This window comes from Ursus americanus, chromosome 11 (assembly GCF_024610735.1).
Source record: "Ursus americanus isolate L20-20 chromosome 11, mUrsAme1.1.p, whole genome shotgun sequence".
In the NCBI taxonomy this organism is placed as follows: domain Eukaryota; kingdom Metazoa; phylum Chordata; class Mammalia; order Carnivora; family Ursidae; genus Ursus; species Ursus americanus.
Genome location: NC_142137.1, coordinates 46,750,013 through 46,769,991, shown reverse-complemented (window position 1 = coordinate 46,769,991; position 19,979 = coordinate 46,750,013). Strand labels below are relative to the sequence as shown.

General features: G+C 39.5%; 1 protein-coding gene and 1 pseudogene across 13 annotated transcripts in view; one reads left to right on the top strand and one right to left on the bottom strand.

Moving 5' to 3' along the window:
- Window positions 1-19,979, bottom strand: part of EYA4 (EYA transcriptional coactivator and phosphatase 4) — a 298,317-nt gene that overhangs the window by 10,946 nt on the left and 267,392 nt on the right. For all 13 annotated transcript variants that reach the window (XM_045805513.2, XM_045805514.2, XM_045805512.2 and 10 more), the window contains 4 exons: window positions 11,138-11,227; window positions 5,380-5,438; window positions 5,112-5,272; window positions 2,410-2,524 (listed from right to left, as the gene is read on the bottom strand). In XM_045805513.2, coding sequence (XP_045661469.1) covers window positions 2,410-2,524; window positions 5,112-5,272; window positions 5,380-5,438; window positions 11,138-11,227 — 425 coding nt within the window. The remainder of the gene's footprint in view (window positions 1-2,409; window positions 2,525-5,111; window positions 5,273-5,379; window positions 5,439-11,137; window positions 11,228-19,979) is intronic.
- LOC148109278 (10 kDa heat shock protein, mitochondrial pseudogene) lies at window positions 5,478-8,009 on the top strand (annotated as a pseudogene).

Below are 19,979 nucleotides of genomic sequence, written 5' to 3'. Positions count from 1 at the left end.
TAGCTATCCAGAGAGCAGAGAGGAACTACTCTAGCTGTTTTGTGTGTTTACTTTCAGAACTCATTTATGGAACATAAGAAATAGCAGGGAGATCGGTAGGAGAAGGAAGGGAAGAACGAAGGGGGGGTAAACAGAAGGGGGAATGAACCATGAGACACTGTGGACTCTGGGAAACAAACTGAGGGCTTCAGAGGGGAGGTGGAGTGGGAGATTGGGATAGACCGGTGATGGGTATTAAGGAGGGCACGTATTGCATGGAGCACTGGGTGTTATATGCAAACAATGAATCATGGAACTTTACATCAAAAACCAAGGATGTAGTGTATGGTGACTAACATAGTAAAAATTAAAAAAAAAAAGAATTTGTGTATAGACTTTTTTCTCATTAGTACCATCCTATATATATAATTTTTTCTTCTACTTTTTTCACTTGTTTGTATCATGAGCCTATTCATTTATGTCAAAATACCTATTAGTTCCCCTTTCCCCACAAAATACAATGTGTGAAAATCATGGCTGTAGCATCATGTTTTGAAAGTTAGCTCACCTGGAATGGTTTGATTTCTAAATATTATAAATCCTGTCTTACATAGAGAATTTTCCCACACATTTGATTATGACCTTTAACTATATTCACAGGAGAAGAATTAAAGCGGGAGGGCGCAACCTTAGCTAAAGCCTCGGATACGTGATTGAGCCAAGTTTTGCGTAAGTTTCTGTTCTCCTGGACGTTTTGTAAAAATGACCAGTAGGGTCCTCCATGTGGATGACTTGGCAAATTTCAAGGTGCTTAAATCTCCAGTGTGTAATGACTTATTTTTCCCCTTCTCCTTGCTACACCTTTATTTCTTAAAATCACATACCCGTGTAGTTGCTTAAGGCCGGTGTGTAATAACGTCTCTATATTGTACATAACACAATATAATCTGTATAACTCTGTAATAACCCTTGGTGTTTAAGCATCTAAGAGACCTCTTCTAGAAATAAGGAAAGCTGCTGACCTCCTCCTCCTCAGAGACATGCACATTCTACTACACTTTACACACAATTGCAGGGACTCAGGACCCTCACGTCCTAGCTTCCTTGACCTCTCGTCTCCGTAGCACCAGTTACACATCACGAGTCAGCAAGTCCCATTTTAAAACAGCTTCAATTATGAGACAGTTCTTCCTTCCACAGAGCCAGAACTTTCCTTCCTAGGATTCCCAGCCATCCATCCTAATTTTCTCCTTTACAGATCAGAGAGAAATGCAATTTACTTTCAGCCTAACATCTCCAACAGTTGAAACCGGTAATCTTGTTCCACATAGGACCCTCCTTCCGATGAAACTCCTTGGTTCCTCCCTCCAACTGTTCCTTTCATGTGGTATCCTCAGCCTAAAACCCCTTCGGCCACTTTGCCAGACACAAGACGTTTCAAAAATATGCCACAGCCCCCAATGGAATGAGGTGCCCAGAACTGAGCAAAGTACTCTAGTATGGCTTCCCCAGCCTGACCCAGGAAATCTGCAGCTTCCTACCCACTTCCATCCACCCACTTACACTTTCTGGTATCAGTCAGTGTAGTTGCTGGTCACGTGGCGGCTGGAAGCCACGTGCAGGATTGGATGTCTACCCGCTGGCTTCCATATTCTAATCCTGGATGCTCCTTTTACCCTGCCAAGGCTTTCTGTATCCCGATTCAATCAGTCCGAGTATTACCTCTCTCTGAATTCGGGCTACCCACAGGTTGGTTACGCATGCTCTTATTTATCCTCCTAATTCAGAAATAAAATTAAGGAATGGGATAATATAAAGATCCATCCCATCCCTAACTAGCTATCACTTTCCAGATTTATATTACTTCATGAACTAGCATTTATGGCACATGGTGTTCAACTAGTTACAAGTCTATTCTGTTCTATTATCTATGTTAGTAAGTCAGTATTTCACTGTTTAGCTCAAACAACACAATGGTTACAAGTTTTTCAAAGAGATTTCTCTAGCTATTTCGTTGCATTTAAATTATGTGTATTATCTATAATAGGCCAAAGCACTTAAAAACATGCATCTGTGTGTAAACTGTATTTTTTTTTTCACCATCTCCTATACTTTGCAACCAACAGGGTGCTGATTTTTTTTCCCTTTTTTTAAATTGTAAGTCACATGACCTTCCTGTGGAGATTACCAGTAGTAATGTAGAAAGAAGGGGAAAGACAAGGGATCTCCTAGTTATTCTGAGAAGCAGTAACTCCCATGCTCTGTACCCAAACACCCCCCCACGTACATTGAAAATCGCTTGATTCAATGAATTGTTAGGTCCCTTGAATTCTAGAATACTCTAGTAATTAAAGGGTTTGTATATCTGTTATGCTATTACATCTACATCTTCAATACAATGAATACAGAAACTGAAACAATACCACTTACCTAGTGCTAATAATTGATAAAGATTTAAGTGCATTTGTTAGCCAGGAGTCTGTCAGACCTTCGATCTCTGCCCTTAACTGTAGCCATGCATCTCTCTTGGCAGGGCCAAGGAGTCCTGCAACCAAAAAACAAGGCAGAATTAAGAGATGAAAAATTTCAGGAATACCTAGCTTGGTCTCCCTTCTGCCTAGTATAGATCATATCAGAAACAGAGAGAGATTTATATCAATAGTGATCTTTCATTTAACAACTGATTATCGATTCATTCATTCAAATATTTACTGAATAGCTTCTAGATTTCAGGCCCTGGGCCAAACACTGGGGATTTAACAGTGAAAAAGGGGGTCCCAGGCTCTGTTCTCACTGAACCTAGAATCTGGCACAGTGGACGCAATCACCTGAGAGGCTTCGACCGCTCGCGCCGGGGGTCCCACTCCAAAAGACAGTGATACGATAGGTCGGGAGAAGAAGCTGGGGTCGACAAGACTAGGGCAAACCTCGAACACTCTGGCTGTCTGAAAATGTTTCACTTCTTAATAATCACAATCATTACCACTTTTAAGCAGTAATACTGACATTATCATATGTAGCTACCAGCACTGAAGTTATCACAAATACTCTGCGTTTTAAAAAGAAGTTAAGAATTGTGTTTAAGGTGCGCCTGGGTGGCTCAATCATTAAGCATCTGCCTTTGGCTCAGCTTATGATCCCAGGGTCCTGGAATCGAGCCCAGCATCGGGCTTCCTGCTGGGTGGGAAGCCTGCGTCTCCCTCCCCACCCCTTGTGTTCCCTCTCGCTGTCTCTCTCTCAGTCAAATAAATAAAATCTTAAAAAAAAAAAAAAGAATTGTGTTTAAAAGTCTGAAGTATATGACACAAGTTATAAATGATGGTTAAAACTGCACTGATGTGGGGATAAGAAAACAAGTAGGCATACTAATGTTTTTATTTAAAAAGCCCTTGTTTATGGGTGCCTGGCTCGCTCAGCGGTTGAGCGTCTGACTCTTGATCTCAGCTCAGGTCTTTATCTCAGGGTTGTGAGATAGAGCCCCAAGACAGGCTCCACTCTTGGCATGGAGCTTAGTTAGTAAATAAAAAAATAAATAGGCCTTGTTTTATGATAAAACAAGATCATGCAAATCTCCTAAAAAGAAGTTTCTTATTTAAATTGTATTTCAGAATATCAGGAGCACATATACAGGGGGATGATTTTTTAAATCAAAATGTATAGTTTCTGGCAACTCTCATTTGCCCTTATTTCAATACAGGGATACTAACAGAGCACAGGAAATGGACTTGCATGTCAGCACTTAAACTTCTAAAGCTCTAATATTATTTAGTAGTAATCTTTTAGTTTCTACACAGCTTTAATACCCTTCATGAGGGAAACAATGCCGTACGTAAATAAAAATTACTTCAGATTTCTCAAGGGGATATTTATTTTAAAATTAAACATGTTACCCACAGTTGAACTTAGTATATACTGCTTGTCTGATTTTACCGAAGTGTCTTATCTGGAGCATTAGAGTGGATTAGAAAACTAGAGTTGTCTGTCTTGCAGGGGCCTATTTCTCATTTGGGAAGGAAGATCTATTTCTAAGAGCCCTTTTTGGTTCTAACAACCACAATAATAACATTGCTATTGTCTATGGTTCCACATGCTTTTTGCTCTCTTGTAGCTACTGAGTGTCTACTGGGCATCTATTATGTACCTTAAGACTCAGCAGACACTGGGGATACAAGATGAACAGACACACAGCCCCCCACCCCCATGGTGTGTGGCACGTGACATATACACACTACAGACGAAAATGTTATTTACTATACTGTATTCTATGATATGTATATAAATATACATATATATACTATGCATAAGTACATTTAACTTATCCTTCAGTTTTAGATTCTGATGTAAGCTCCTCAATCATCCTTTTAAAAGTGAGAGAGAGAGAGAGAGAGAGAGAAACAAACAGAGAACCCTGGGAGAAAAATGTGATGTGACTTCATCGCTAATCTTAGGATCTTGCTGACCTAAGATCCTAATAACAGAAATAAACGAGGTTTACTTTATCAAGAAACATATTCAGGATTTTAGTTTTCACGTCACAGGTTGTAATATCACCTGTAATATGTGGATGAAGGTAGAACAGTTTAGATACAGCCTAGAGTGTCCGAACATTTAAAAACCATGATAATCACACTTAATGCTATACATTATACTGCCAGATAACATGCAATTTTAAAAAAATAGGCTTATTTAAGTCTTCAAAATGACATAAAGCACTGTTTATATTTATTTTGGAAAGGATTCCAGAAAGGGAATGAGGACTAACCGCTCTGCTTTAATGACTGGGGCCTTTGTTTTTAGACAGGTCTTCCCACTGCCTCAATGAGTTCCCCTGTCTGGTTTATACGAATAGTGTCTGCAGAAGACAGGTAAACTTTCCACGTCCTGCTGTAAATCTTGACCAAACATCTGGGCACAGAGAATTCCCAACTCCTCTGGCAGAGCCGCATGTTTTATTCTGCAGTTACATTGATTTCCCCCACCAACTGAGAAACTTAAAATTCTGACTCAGTGTAGTTCAGCAGGAGCTCTTGGTAATTTCTTTTCTAGTAGAGTAGTCTCTCATATGGAACACAGAACTACAGATCCTCCCTTTCTCTACAGTATCTTTATTAGATGTAAAGAGCCACACGTACCTCCAACATTGTTCTTGTAGGTGTTATATAATTCTTTTACTCTTCTGTAACGAAAAGCCAACTTCCTCATCCAGTCAACCCCTCCTCTTACACCTGTTGGCAAACAAAGGTTTGCACTACTTGCAGCTGCATGGAAGCCATCAGTTGCAAAACTGTAGGTACTGCAACACCCAAAATACATTAAAAAGAAATAAAAGAAATAATTACATGTGCAAAACTCCATAGCTGAATTTCTGTAGGAAAGAGCATACTAAAAGGCATGGCTTACCTTAAGTCCTGCCCATTATCATCAGAGGAAACATCATCTATATGAACTTGATCACATTCCTGTTAAAAACATTGGAAAAGTTATTTGTTTTTCAAAAGATGCCTGTATGGTATTTGGTTTTTCCATCTTTCCATTTGATCAGGCCATGGCCAGAAGGTGGCAGCATCTGCCCATCTATCCCACTGCCAAACTGGGGAAATGGCAGCATTTCTATTTTACATCTGGAAGAGCACCATTAAAAGGGATCTGAAAACATATGGCATGTGGATTTCTTTCAAGCAGCTTAAAATTGTTTACTCTGAAAATTATGGATACTAAATTATCTTTTGAATCTTTTTAAGAGTGACTGGTGTTCACTTTCAGCCATTTCTGTTGTGTATACTTAAGTATGGAAACAAAGCTAATCTGAAGGTACACACAACTTGTGTGGTTGAACCTCAGGTGGTTACTAGTATTTGCTATTTGTTGAGCAGCAACGGAGGGGCCTGATGATTATGGTGTCCTGTGAGATTTCTGGGACTTCCTGCCTTTTGCTGGGCCAGGGGTACCATGAAAGAACCATGCTGATGTTATTCTAAAGGTCCTGATCTTTTAACACAGAAAAAAAAATAATAACCATAGAGGTTGGTATCTTTTTTTCCTTTTGTTCGAGTTTTGAAATCTTGAAGCTGAAAACGATACTTACAAATGAAAGGAAAATAATGAAGATTTACCATCTCCAATGTGCTACAAACTCGGAGGAGAATAAACTTTGGGTACATACACCCATACACTTGCCCTGACTGTCTCAGAGCAAACAGTCACTTTTCTAGATAATAAGTAAATTCTTCTTTGCTGTTCTAAGGATCCTATTCTACCTTCAAATAATCTGCAAAGTTCTAGTAAAACAGTATGTGATCTGAAAGTGGAATTTGGCTAGGGCATTTAAAGTACTTAGTACTTACTAACTTTACGTAAGTATGGTTTAGCCTTTTGGGCCTCTTTTTCTCCCCTCAAATTATTTCAGATACTCACAGACAGTATAACATAGTGCTTACTATTCAAAATCACTTTTTAAAAATTATTAACTTTGACAAGAAGATGCCATACTAAACAAGAGCTTTTCAGCTGCTATTTATATTCATTATAGGACCTGGAAAGTATCTGGTAGTGAAATATTTCGTATCTCGTCTCCAGCTTTCCACACTGAGTATATTAGATCCTCTTATAGTTTGAGGGTGAACTAGCTGATTTGGGCTTCTTTTAAAATGTAAAATATGAAAATGGCCCAGTCAATACAATTTTAGTATATAACTTGAAAATTCAGGTTAAATTAAAGGTTCATATGATTTACATAAACTATACATAAATTAGTAATTTTAGAATAAATGTCTACCAATGTTCATAGGTAAGGAAGGGCTCCAAAGAGTTTAATCTGACTGGAAGCTCCGTGAGGGTGATGTTTGGGTCACCTGGATATACCCCCCCACCCGCTTAAGGCACAATCTGGCACATGGTAATTACTCAGCAGGTCTTTGTTGACTAAATGGCAGGTATTTAGACAAATGAATGACAGTTCTTGACAAAGTTACCACAATCATTTAGATTTTCTAACACAAAGTTGATGGGGCGCCTGGGGGTTCAGTCATTAAGTGGTTGCCTTCGGCTCAGGGCGTGATCTCAGGGTCCTGGGATCCAGCCCTGCATTGGGCTCCCTGCTCAGTGGGAAGCCTGCTTCTCCCTCTCCCACTCCCCCTGCTCATGCTCCCTCTCTCGCTCTGCCTCTCTCTGTCAAATAAATAAAATCTTTAAAATAAATAAATAAATAAATAAATAAATAAATAAATTTTCTAATACAAAGTTGAAATTACATTAAAAATAATATTCTACATGGTAAGGACTGTAAGAAGACATTTTTTTCAAGAGTGGAGGGGAGTGGGGGGAGAATGGGGTACAAGCCAAGGCTACAGGAGTCAGGGTGGGACATGCATTTGGAAAGGGTTTACCCCATTTTGACTAAGTATGGGTGGAAAGGAGTACAGCCCAAACTTTAACCAAAGGAGGCATTATGCTTCCAGAAAAATCTCAGGGAAAAGTACGGTAAGCAACAGTAGTGGCTACTGGATTGGGCTCTAAAGGAAAGGGTGGAGAGATCTAATCATTAGCATGAAAACTGGAAATAAAGTTCTCCCAGGATAGGGAGGCAGCAAAGTAGTTCTAGACAACAAGACTTATTTCTTATTTAGAGACAGTGACATTCTCGGTAAGTATGAAGACGGAAACCAGTCACTATCCAAATGGCATCACGTGAAGCTGTTCATTCCACTGAAGTTTTGAAATCTTTCATTATGTAAATAGCTTCCATGTCTCTCTTTTATAATAAAGTACAATAAATTAAAAAACAAAAACAAAAACAAAAGTGGGGGAAATCCTTAGGCATGACTCTGGTAATTAGAAGTTATTTCTAGATTTCATACCTTCTCATCCTAATTTGTAGAGAAATTCCTCTAGCATTTCAAGTATTAACTCACACGATTAATTTGTACATTTTGCCCCTAAATTTATTTTTTACTCCTGAGGACATCAGTATATCAAACTTATTGGAGCATGAGCTGCATATTTGAAGTTATGTTTGAGATTTTTCCAAATGGAACTTCTCCTTAAATTTATGCCTAGTTAACTATGCTTGTTGACTCTGGACTCCTGCCTGAGGATTACAGTCCAGTGAAAGAAACCTGAACTTCAATCACTTACATTTTTAGAGAATTCTAAATAATTGTTCTTCAATTAGTTTTCACTCAGAGGAATTTTGCAAGAATTATTTTTGACCAAAACCTGAAATACTAAAAACAGTGTAATGCTTAGCTGCAACAAATTTCAGTATAAGCACTCGAACATTTAGAATAATTCCGTTGTTAATCTTAAATTCGTTAATTTTGTCTTGCAAGGTGACCATAAAGTTGTCACTGATCTTTACCAGTTATAACCCACACAGCAGTCTTCTCTCACTTTGGTGAACCTGAACTCCCCAGTGCCTGCTTTTCTGGAAGTTATTCTAACTGAAATAACATTTTATTTCAACAGAGAGCATTCTCTTCTTAGGAGAAGTAGTGTGAGCATCTGCCTTCTCTGCAGTTGGGCAGGATGCAGAGAAGTGTCTATTAGGATTTAAATTTGTATCTTTTAAGGAATTCTGTGAGAGCAGCTGCTACTACATATGTTACAGTATCTACTAAAGGATTTGAGTCTCAAATTAGATTTCTGGGTTAAGAAAAGGAACCCTGAGATATTAAAAACAGAAGCCAAAAAAAAAAAAAAATAGGCTAATGATGGAGTTGCTCTCTTGAGGAATTCGCCCCTTTGTTAGCAGAAGCAGAAATAGCAGAAATAGCTTCTGCAGTCCATGACAATCTTTGCCTTCAAGAGGTTTACTGAAATGAAAAATGGGGAGAAAGTCAAGTTGACTTTCAAAATCAGACGTAGAAGGATCGTGGACGTATATGTCACCGCACTGAACGACCTCGAAAGCTACTGTTTAGATTTTATTTGTTTTCATGCTTGTTTATCTCACTAAAGTCAATAATAAGCCTTTGAGTTTCTCTGGACACTTCATCCGGATGTGCATACGTGCATGTTGTTATGACAGTTCAGTCAATTCATATGCAGACACTCAATCACTTCACTGATAAGCTATTGCCGGATTCTAAGTTGTAGTGCTTGAGTCAAATGGAATTTTTATCACATTTTAAAACATAACTAAAAAACTATAATCAGAAGAGAAAGTCAATACCAATATTTTCTCAGTTACTATTTTTACCAGAGATCCTGTCGGGTATTTTAAAAATATATTTTATATAGTATATAATCCAAGATAAAAATTCTTAAAGCACCATAACTGACCACATGCTTCTGATATGCCAATATTCATGTCAAACTTGCTAAAAGTATTTGCAAATTCATCGTATGCTACTTTCACTTTCTCACTTTACTGTTCTGTTCAAAGTTGGTGGTAAATTTATTCCATCTGGCCTCTAATGTACCACTAAAAAGCTAAAAGGTCATTTATTCCATTTATTTCTAGTAAAAATAATGAAATGAAATAAAAACTCTAAAACCTGAATAAAACCACATAAAAATTTGTTTTTGGTCTTTTATGAGTTTAAAAGGATGAGTAATCTTAGAATTTTCTTTAGAAAAATGAGACTCATCCATTTTAACCAACAGAAAAAAACCAACCTAAAAGTCATTGCTATATAGAAAAACTCAAGTTCCAAAAAGATTAAAATATGTTTTCTATTATAATGTATATATAAAGTCATTCTGTATACTACACTACTAATAAGTAGCAGGATTAATTTAAATCAGGTTTCAGAGAGGTGATTATTTTTTCTTATTATCTAAAACTGGAAAACTTGCCGAGGAATACTGATCTTTCATATTGGCCATTAAAGAAAACAAATAAAACCTCTTTAAACAGACAGTAATTTTATTATCCAGTAAAAACAATGACTCACTGCAGAGAAAACACACACACACACACACAAATGATATTACCCAGATTTCCAGCACATACATTTATGGGATATACTAAAAAACAGAATTTTTACTCTTATGTCTCAAGTGCAGCTGAAACTGGATTTAAGACCTTGTCAATTTTTAAAACTTATTTAAGACACTGACTAATTTAGCTTTTCTTTCTCACACCCTTCCGTTAATTTCAGCATAGTCTGGGGGCAGAAATACGTCCTCTGGGGCCAGGGAGACTCCAGAGTTTCAAATCTCAGTTTTACCACTTAGCTAGCAGGTAACCTTAACGTGAGTTTTATGCTCGTGGACCCTACAGTTTCTCCTCTACAGAAATAGTGTGATAAATTTATTTTAAAGGTTATTATTCAATTAACAGAAAATCCAATATACAATGTTCTGCACAAGGTGGGATTTCTGCAATAACAATCTTCCTCTCCATGTATAATACGATTATAAACACTTTTATTTCATTGTGAAACCATGAGGTAAAAAATAAATGTAAATATGTCACTTAAAAATATTTCACCACAGTTGCACTTGATTGAGAAGTACTTCTGCTCAGTGCCCAGCTACTCAGTTACTTCAGATTTTACCATCTGAATGCCTAAGAACTCAGATCATTAGCACCCAGGTTATATACCTTATTACAGTACTTATTCAGCGGTCTTGAGACTATTGAGGGAGGGGGCGTTCTTTCATTTTGTTGTTGTTTTTATTTTCCCTTTGAGGTTGGAAATGAAAAGATAAATGAGAACAAAAGAAAAAAATGCAATGCAACCAGTCAGATGTGCTATGTAAACAGCTCTAGCACTGTTTTATCCAGATGCAGAGGACATAAGGAATGATAATGTTGTCTAAAATTAGGCTTCAGATTATCTACAAAATTTAATGGCCCATGCCAGCACCATGAATAGTACCCAGTGATTTAACTTAAATAATCCCCTGGTTAGTAACCTGGAAAAGCTAACCTTGACTCCAAAGGTGCTAGACGGGTTGTCCGGTATGGGACAGAAAAGCGAAACTTCTCCTCTTCTGAGATACTTTTGTTTTAAACAGGTGCCAGTACATAGGCAGAATTCATTAGCGCCAGTTAGCGTTTGTTTATATTTGTATATACATTGTTCCCCTTGACAGAAACTTTGCTATCCTCTTGAGCTGATTTTCAGATTTCTTGAGGTTATCTGCCTATTAGAAACCTTCGAAGCATTATAATAGTTGGGATACGACCATTCCTATGTTTTTCAATTCTTACCTCTAAATCATTAAAAAATAAATGTGTATCAGCAAGATTAAAAATCATTTCCTCCATTCGGAGTCCCAGGGTTACAGCCATGGGGGGATCCTGAAAAGAAAATACACATAGAATGAAGCACAATTTCAATAACCACTTATTGCTAAGATTATTTTAAGTATATATTGTTGTGAGTGGTGGGGGTGAGTAGACTGTATGAATTTTTACCTAGGATCCAAAAGATTTCCAAATGAGTGAAAAAGATGCCTTTCTAAAGGGTACTCTAAGCCACACTAAACTACAGAGACATCTGTGAATTTACAGGAATTTATACACACATCAAGACAACTTAGAACACGCTTCCACATACGTCTGTATGTTCGTGCGGAGGAAGGAGGAAGCAAGCTAGTTCACAGGACCCAGTGTATACGTACTCCATGGAAAGTCCTTTGGAGAAAGATGTTTGGATGGGCTACTGAAGAATGGGGCAGACTTGTACAGAAGAGGAAAGGACATCCTTTAAGAATAACAGATAATAAGTAGGAAAGGGAGAAAAGGAGGACGTCTAGTATCTGTAGGACGGGAGCAGAAAAATGTCATCTGAAGGTGGGACAGGAACACTGTAAAACCACCACTCAATTATTAATTGCATTTTGAACAACAGGCCATATTTATTTGAATACGCATTTAGTTTGGTCTAACCTGCATTTGACTAGAAATTAAGAGGGTAGGGTTGGGATAACTAAAGGAACATTAATGCAGTAAAAGTAATCTAAATAGAAAATACATACATTTAGAAGTTTAATAAATGTAAGGGGGAGAGTAAGGAGGCAAGTGACTTAATTCTTGTCTACAGAAACCAAGATATTATCGAGCAGCAATGAGCTGAGAACCAAGATCAAGGTGGGCACTTTTCTTTTTTAATTTTGAAGATTTTTTACTTCTTTATTTGACAGAGAGAGACAGCCAGCGAGAGAGGGACGCAAGCGGGGGGAGTGAGAGAGGAAGAAGCAGGCTTCCCAGCGGAGCAGGGAGCCTGATGCGAGGCTCGATCCCAGGATCCTGGGATCACGCCCTGGGCCAAAGGCAGATGCTTAACGACTGAGCCACCCAGGTGCCTCCAAGGTGGGTACTTTACCATGATTAACCAGAGCTGAAAAGCCTGGCATCAGAGGTGTAAGACTTTAAAAACTAGGGAGAGTTTAGGGATAGGGCTAAGGAAGTAATTCGTGCACAAACATTGTGCTTGAAATGATGGAGGCTGAAATGATCTCTAAAGGTGAATTGCAGTAGGTCCGCCTCTGGAGATACAGAAACTAGAAAACCTGGAAGGGACAAAGCCTCAGAATTTGAGACCAGAACGGGTATTAGCAGGGAGAAGAATATGGTTTCGAATAAAGCTGACAAGTCTAGAAGGATACTGTTGGTTTTGGCTGAGAAGTTATTTTGGAAGACTTCAGAGGGTGATTTGGGTTGAGTGGCTGGGCCAGGAGCCAGACTGTAGGGATTTGAGGAGAGAGAACCAAACTTGTGTTTTCAATGTTCTAATAAACGGCATTTCAAAAAAAATATGTATTTAAACTTGGGGAAATTAATGTTAACTTTACTTCAATTTATGATAAGGATATGCAACCCAACAGGCCAAGCTGTGTTCGTATATACCCCTGAACTTATTCCACTTAGCAGGAGAAGCCCTTCCTCATCCCATTCCTACACCACAACAACCAATTTTCTGCCTGGACTCCCTTCCATAATGCTTTGAGGAGGAAACCCTAGAGAAAATATATTTGAAGTGACTGTCAGCTTCATATTCCATAGTGACTAAATACTAGAGAATTGGAATGGAGTGCTAAGAAAGAAGGAATTCACTGAGGTGTGCTGAAGCAAAGCGACGACTCGAGAAGTGAGAGAAGATGAAGACAGGGCAGTAACAATATGTTGGATGTCAACACAATTTTCTAATTGCTTGCATCATTTCCTTAGAGATTTCTGTGGATTTCATAGTCAGAGACTCTCTTTTCAAAAACAGATGTTCATGTTCACATACTTGATGGCATCCTGGTACCATGTCCTCCAGTTGGCCAGACTTGCCTGCCAGATTCATTTGTCTTCCAGTGACATACCCAAAGACCAGATAAATTCCATTTTTCTCCAACAAATATTCAAGAACAAAGACAGAAATAGGGAGTGCCTATTTTGTGTCTCAGAAGGATCTCTTGCTGTTACCTTCAAGTATGAAAGTCTTTTTTCCTTACTTCTTTTGTTGTTGTTCATGTTTTTGTTGCTGTTGAAACAAAATCCCTGAAGGCTGAATAATTTTGTGTCAAACTCTACATCTGTCTTTTTCTGCTCAGGAATTCCTATTTCTAGTCTCTGTCTCTCTCTTTTGGGGTGGGGTGGATAGGCTGAGGATGGAAAACTTGTAAATACTCTGTCTAGTCATGGGACCATGAACAAAAAGTCTATAGAAATATCAGGAAAAAATCAAATGTAATTATAGCATGAAAACATATAATTCCATTAGTGACGCTCTCTGCTTTTGAGGAATGTTCACTGATGCAGGACAATAAAACCGAGCTCTACACTACCCCGTTATGTTTCTGATGATTACTGCCCTAAAGATATATATTTCAGATGGGGATTCAGAAACGTCCTATTTAAAAGGTTTTCCTTCTGGAGACTCGGTTGGTTAAATTCTTCTCTATGATGTGCCAATTTTTCTTTTTTTTAAGGTTTAAATAAAATTACTGAATTTCTTATACTCATGTCTCACATTCTTTGCATTTATAAATCAGATTTATGAGGCTGGGAGAAAACATACTGTTCGTCTTTGATTGTTACTTTCACTGATTCCACGCTTCTGAAGTCCATAACTATGCTCCCCATGATAGGCAAATCCATGAAAAATGCATTTGGTGTATCTGATAAGCATGCAAATACAACTTTTAAAAAAACCAACATGAATTCTCTAACAAGTAAGCATAATGCATGGTATGATGAAAACTGTATTTGAGCACTCCGCGGGCGTGCAACACCATGTCACTAGAAGGGGTTGCTCGCTAGTTTTCCAGGCTATGGCGATTCCACATCACACTCTACTTAGAGCCAGGACTTAGTAAGCATTTTGGCAAAATATCATTTGTTAACTGGGCAAGTTGAGGTTTGAGGTTTGCCGGAGTGTGAACTAGCTGTATTTTACTAAGGTTTCCAGAGAACAAGGCCTGTTGAAAGGGGGTGTTGCGTCAGCCATGCCAAAGGCTTGGCACGGATGGGCTCGGGACAGTCATGCCACAAGCCAAGGAAAACCATGTCGGTAAGAAGTGGTGATCTTGTTTCTAAGAGAATGTTCAGTGAGGGCTTACTTTCAAATATTGTTTTTTTCCCCCCTCAGCTTACTAAATCACCGGGACAGCTAAATCTAAGTGGATTACAGCACCGCATTTTTCTAGCTAAAGAACCCACAGATGTACGAATCCAAGAAAGATGACCAGCAAGTTGGTGGAGGTGGCCTTAGCAAGGGTCTGCAATGGTGGGTACCCTCTGCTTGGCCAGACTGCTGCGAAGGAGCTGCCAAAGCCTGCGACTCCATGGTTTTATCGGGCATTTGAGAGTTAAACATACTTCTGGATTGAACCCAAGTTTTATACAGAGATGTTTGCTCATTTTCATGAGATATTTGTAGAATTACAGGCACCTTATGAATCAAGAGTTACTGCCTTTTTTAAGTTTAACTGTAGTGCGTGTTGAGTTTAGGGTCTGAAATGAAGTGACGGTGAAAACTTGGAGTGGGGAGGGGGGGAAGTGGGATAATAAGGGCACCAACAGGGTTTTGTGGAAGCTCTGATACATATTATACATATGTAACAGTTCCAGTAGGTTCCAAGTGTCTACAGCAGAGTTTAACATGGTGCAAACTGAACTTCTGCCAATTTACTCTGTGTACCGCTCTATTAAAATACTTAAACTATTCCCAAGACATTTTAAGAGAGGGAGGGGGAGAGAGAGAGAAGGGAAAAGACAGAGAGAGAGGGAGCAAGGGAGGGAGGATGAAGAAAATGAATAACTCTTGGCCCTTAAATGTGTGATTCTAAGCCAGATGTTACCAGTTTTTAACCAAGTCAGGATCAAGTATGGCACTTCTCTGTATCAAAATACTAACGCCTATTAGCCATGTTAGCACAGAACATAAATTGGAGCCAGACTGTCTGTCTATGGGCCTCTGCCCTGCACTGGGCCATCAGCTGGAATTCCTCCTCTAGAGACACCACGTAAAAATATCTCAGGAGAGGCAGCAATTATGTATTTTTAAAGAAATAAGGAACTTTTTTTTTTTTTCAAGAAGAACTAAAGCTCTTGGAACAGTTACTCCTTTGGGACTGGAAGCGCATTTGTCGCCTTTGGGCACGGAGGCAGAAGATGTGCAAATTCGTTACAGAAGGAGGAAGACCACAGCGCTGTGAACTAGGGCGGGGAGAGCTAGTGGCTCTGTGAGGGTATGTGAACTCTTCTAATCAGTGACAGGGGATGAAGTGAAACTCAGTCATGAATCAGAAGGGCAAATTTACAACTGACAAGTTTCTCTATGATGGATGGGCAGAGGGCTTCAGGGTTCTCAGGGGGAACTGGAGAAGGGTTTCAGGAACACTCATTCTGTTAGCATGTATTCACTGAGTGTCTATGATGTCAGATGTGTTCAAATTCTGCGTAGAGAGCAGAGAATCAAATATGCAAAGTTCCTACCCTTATGGGGTTAATACTATTCTGGATGAGCTACCTGATAAATAAATGGACAAAAATCCATGTAAATATATAGTATGTCAGGTGGTGAAAAAAAAATCAGTCGACAGATACAGAAGGCTATGGGGACAGGTGGCGATGGCTCATTTAAACAAAGTTCAGGGAAGGCCTTTCTCAGGAGGTGACAGTTGAGGCTAAGAACCTGAACAGGGTAAGGGAACTAGCCATACAGAGAAGAGAGCACAGAGAGCACGCGTAGAGGCAGGAGGGGGTCCACGTGCGTGGAGCGGTGTGAGGCACCATGACCCCAGTCAGAGAAGGGAAGTGGAGCAAGTACTTTGAGAAACAAGGAATGCTCAACTGGTTCAGACACACGTGAGAGGCCCCAGCAAGATAAACCAGGAATTTAGCAAGCAGGTCATTCCTCCGACTTGAAAGGACAGGCAGAGGATGAGAGTAGCAAATGGAAAATGGGCTCCAGAAGCTTTTCTGCTGATGGGACCATTACAACATGAAATATGGCATAAAGAATAATCCAGAAGAGTGGGGAGCTGGGGACTCAGGCACGAAGAAGGTCATTTCCAGAGTCAATTTACTGGCTAAGCACAAGGGCCTAGATCCAGGACATGAATGGAGGTGCAAGAAGAAGGCACTGAATATGGTTTTGGTGTGAAGATAAAGCAATTTTTCTCAGTCTTCCAGTTTGTTTGTTTGTTTGTTTTTTCCTCCAGTGAGAAGGAATGTTGTGCAGAATTGAGAAGGAGCTGTGAAGGTCTGAGGGGAGAGAAGGTTTGAAATAGTCAGCTGGAAGAGTTAATTAACTCAAGAGTGCTGGACCCACTGGACACAATCAGATGTTGAGATAGGGGTAGAGAGTCAGGTGGGGTTTTCTGCAATGTGAGTCTGATGCCGAAAGAGCAGGATAAGAACAGTGAGGCTTTACGGGAAAGTGGGGCTACAGGGACATCCAGGGCTGTGGTGGCAATGTCTAATGCAGAGGCCGTCGAACTTGACCACACATGAGAAACACCTGGAGAGTGTTTAAAAATCCCCTTGCTTACCCCACACCCCACACCAATGACATCAGATTCTCTGAGGTGGGAGCTACGCATCGGTAATTTCAAAGCCCTCCAGTGATTCCAATGTACAAATAAGACAAAATCAACAGATTAGCACCTTGCTACTCAAAGTGTGGTTCACAGACCAGCAGCCCTGACATCACGTGGGAGCGTGCAAGACCCCACCCCAGATCTACCCGAGCAGAATATGCAGTTTAATGAGACTGTCAAGTGATTCATATGCATGTTGATATTTAAAAAGTACTAGTTAAGAGCTCTCAACAAGTTCTGGGACAGGAGAGAAGACCAGAGCTGGGTTGTTTCTGAAGGACTCTAAGACTTAAGTTGGTCTGATCACTGAGTAGAATGTTGGTTCAGCAGAATTTCTTAGGAACTAGAATTCCCTACTAATAGTTTAAAGTTATGAGTAAGAGCGCACTGCTCCCCCTTCACCTCCATATAGACTACCTGTGGACTTAACTTCAGCAACCAAATGACCCACAGTGGCTCTTTCCTTAGTCATGTAGCCAGATACTGCTGGAGAGCTGGTAAAGGTGGAAAACTAGCTAATTTTTGCTCAGGATTAAGAGTATTTATCTAAAATCTAAGCATTCGATGTAAGCAACGTATTTGCAATTGAACAGTAGTTGATATTAAGTAATCAGAAACCCTGATGGAGGCATACAACTTACTTACCACTACCAACTTCTGCTTCAATCAGAAGAGAATCCAACGAATAAAGCTCACCCATATTTATTAAACTAATGATGGAATACATTCTTCAAGGGGAATTATAGCAGTAGTAACAGTAGTAATACGCTATGCCTACAGTTGCTATGCCACATTACAGCTAGGGTGGAGACTCTGGATCAATGAGACTTGCTGACTTTTTATTGTTTTGGGGCCCTTTTAGTCCATCATATGCCAGATATACTTTGAAATATAAAAAAACAACATAGCATTATGTTTATACTACAGCATCACAACTGGGTGAGAAGAAGACAGCCAGGTTGGTGAGAACGGCCATGGGAGGATGAGCTGGGAAAGCCTGGGACTAAGACAGGAGAGGTAGGGGCAGAGATGCATGAACACACCCAACTGGGATGGCCATGGGACTTGGTGGGGGCAGGGGGCGGGGGGCGGGAGGTGAGTGGTACATGAGAGGAAGGCTGTAGAAAAGAGAGGTGAGACATTAACCTAGAAAATGGACAGCTGATGACTTAAGGAAATTTAAGGGATGTTAATAATTGGATCTGCCCTGCCCACCTCCTCAAGATGGGAGATTGAGCAGGTTTATAAACTGAGATCATACACAGGGACTGAAATTTCAAGGGAGGTTATAGAAGTCTCCTCTAGAAGTTCGTGTCTTTAAGAAACAAATTGCCACTCACCTTTTTGGTATATTAGTTTCAAGCTAATAAATGTGATGTCCCTTCAAGATCTTTCCCTTTTCTCACCTACTCCCAGCAATACCTTGGTAAGGCTGGGCTTCAATAAAAGTGAGCCCGATGTTTGGCTACTTATGATATACCTAGATCCATTTAGTCCAATTGAAAAAAACAGTTTCTCTAAAAGGAACAGATACTCCACGTAAAAGCAACACAGAGCTCTATAAGAGGAGTCCCTATGACAGAGTTTGAGAAATGTCACTGTCTTTGACTTAGCTTTACTTGTATTTACATATGCACTGTAATTATGTACACTTGTTCAAGTACACATATGTACATATTGGCACACATGTGTGTACACATATGTGCACACACACATATTATGAGCAACCACACAGCACACCAAAACATTAAGGAGGCTTGCGAATTCTGCACTCACTCACTCATATGTACCACACACGCTCTTGTCACCCTCGACTTCCCTACAACTATGAGCCGAGTACCTTACATTACGAGAAAAAACAACAGATATAAACATATGCAAATTTGTTTAGGAGACATCCAGTTTTCCCAAAATTCAGTTTCCCAACCTTCAGATTTCCTTGAAACCAGATAAAGTAGGTTACACTTACTGAATCTTTATTCTGTGGTAAGCAATGTGCCGAATTTTAATGCATTAGCTCATTTAATCCTCCTAATCATAAGATTAATTTTATCATCCTTCCTTTTTTATGTAGAAGGTAACTGAGGCTCACAAAGTTTAAATAAACTACCAAGGTCACGTGTGCAGTAGGAGGTAGAGCTAGAGTTTAAACTCTGGTCCATTCTCCCTTCAAAGCCATTCTCTTCCATCTCCCTTCAAAGCCATTATGCCCAGAGAGGAGGTGACTTGCACTGGTGTTAATGTTCCATTAGGGTGGCCACTAACCCATGGTTCCAACACTTATTAATTCTAATCACTCCCTTTTAAATCATGTTGCTTTTCCTAGTTGACATGCATGTAAGTCAATACTTACCTTCGTAACTATCCCATAATTTAAAATCTAGCTGGTGCCATTTTGGAAATCTTCTATGTAAGTGTGTGTACACTTTCAATATAAAAGTAACCAATTGGTTTATGCTGACGGACATCGTATTTGCCCAGTGCGGCTCTTATATAAGATGTTGTCTACAATGAGCAAGTAGTTTGGAGAGCTTGCGTTTCAATTTCACAACACAAGGCAACTAACCAACTGTTCACTTTTCCTTCAGTGTTTTTCCTGCCTTGGGCTATTTCCTTTGCTTCCTCGCCCATACTCTGGAATAACTTTAGAGAACCATGGCTTCACAGCACATGACACATTAATGCTCCAAAATGAATCAAATCCCTAAAGCACAATTTATTTAGCTCCTTTCATCCCTCCTTCAAAAAAGAGAAATTACTACAACTTACCAAGTAAAATAATACATACACATAATCAGGGAGTAGGAATAATCTTCACAAACTCTAACAGATGACAGATGAGATGATTCCTCATCTATGTCCTGCCAAATTTACAAACTCCTATTCCGGAGTTTTACACGGCTGAAAACTGTCCGTGCCCACAGGTGCTCTGCTGTAAAGCCCATCATCAGCTTCATAAGGGCTCAAACACCCACATGGCTCACTTGCCGTTATGGTAAATATCCTGGAACTGTTCT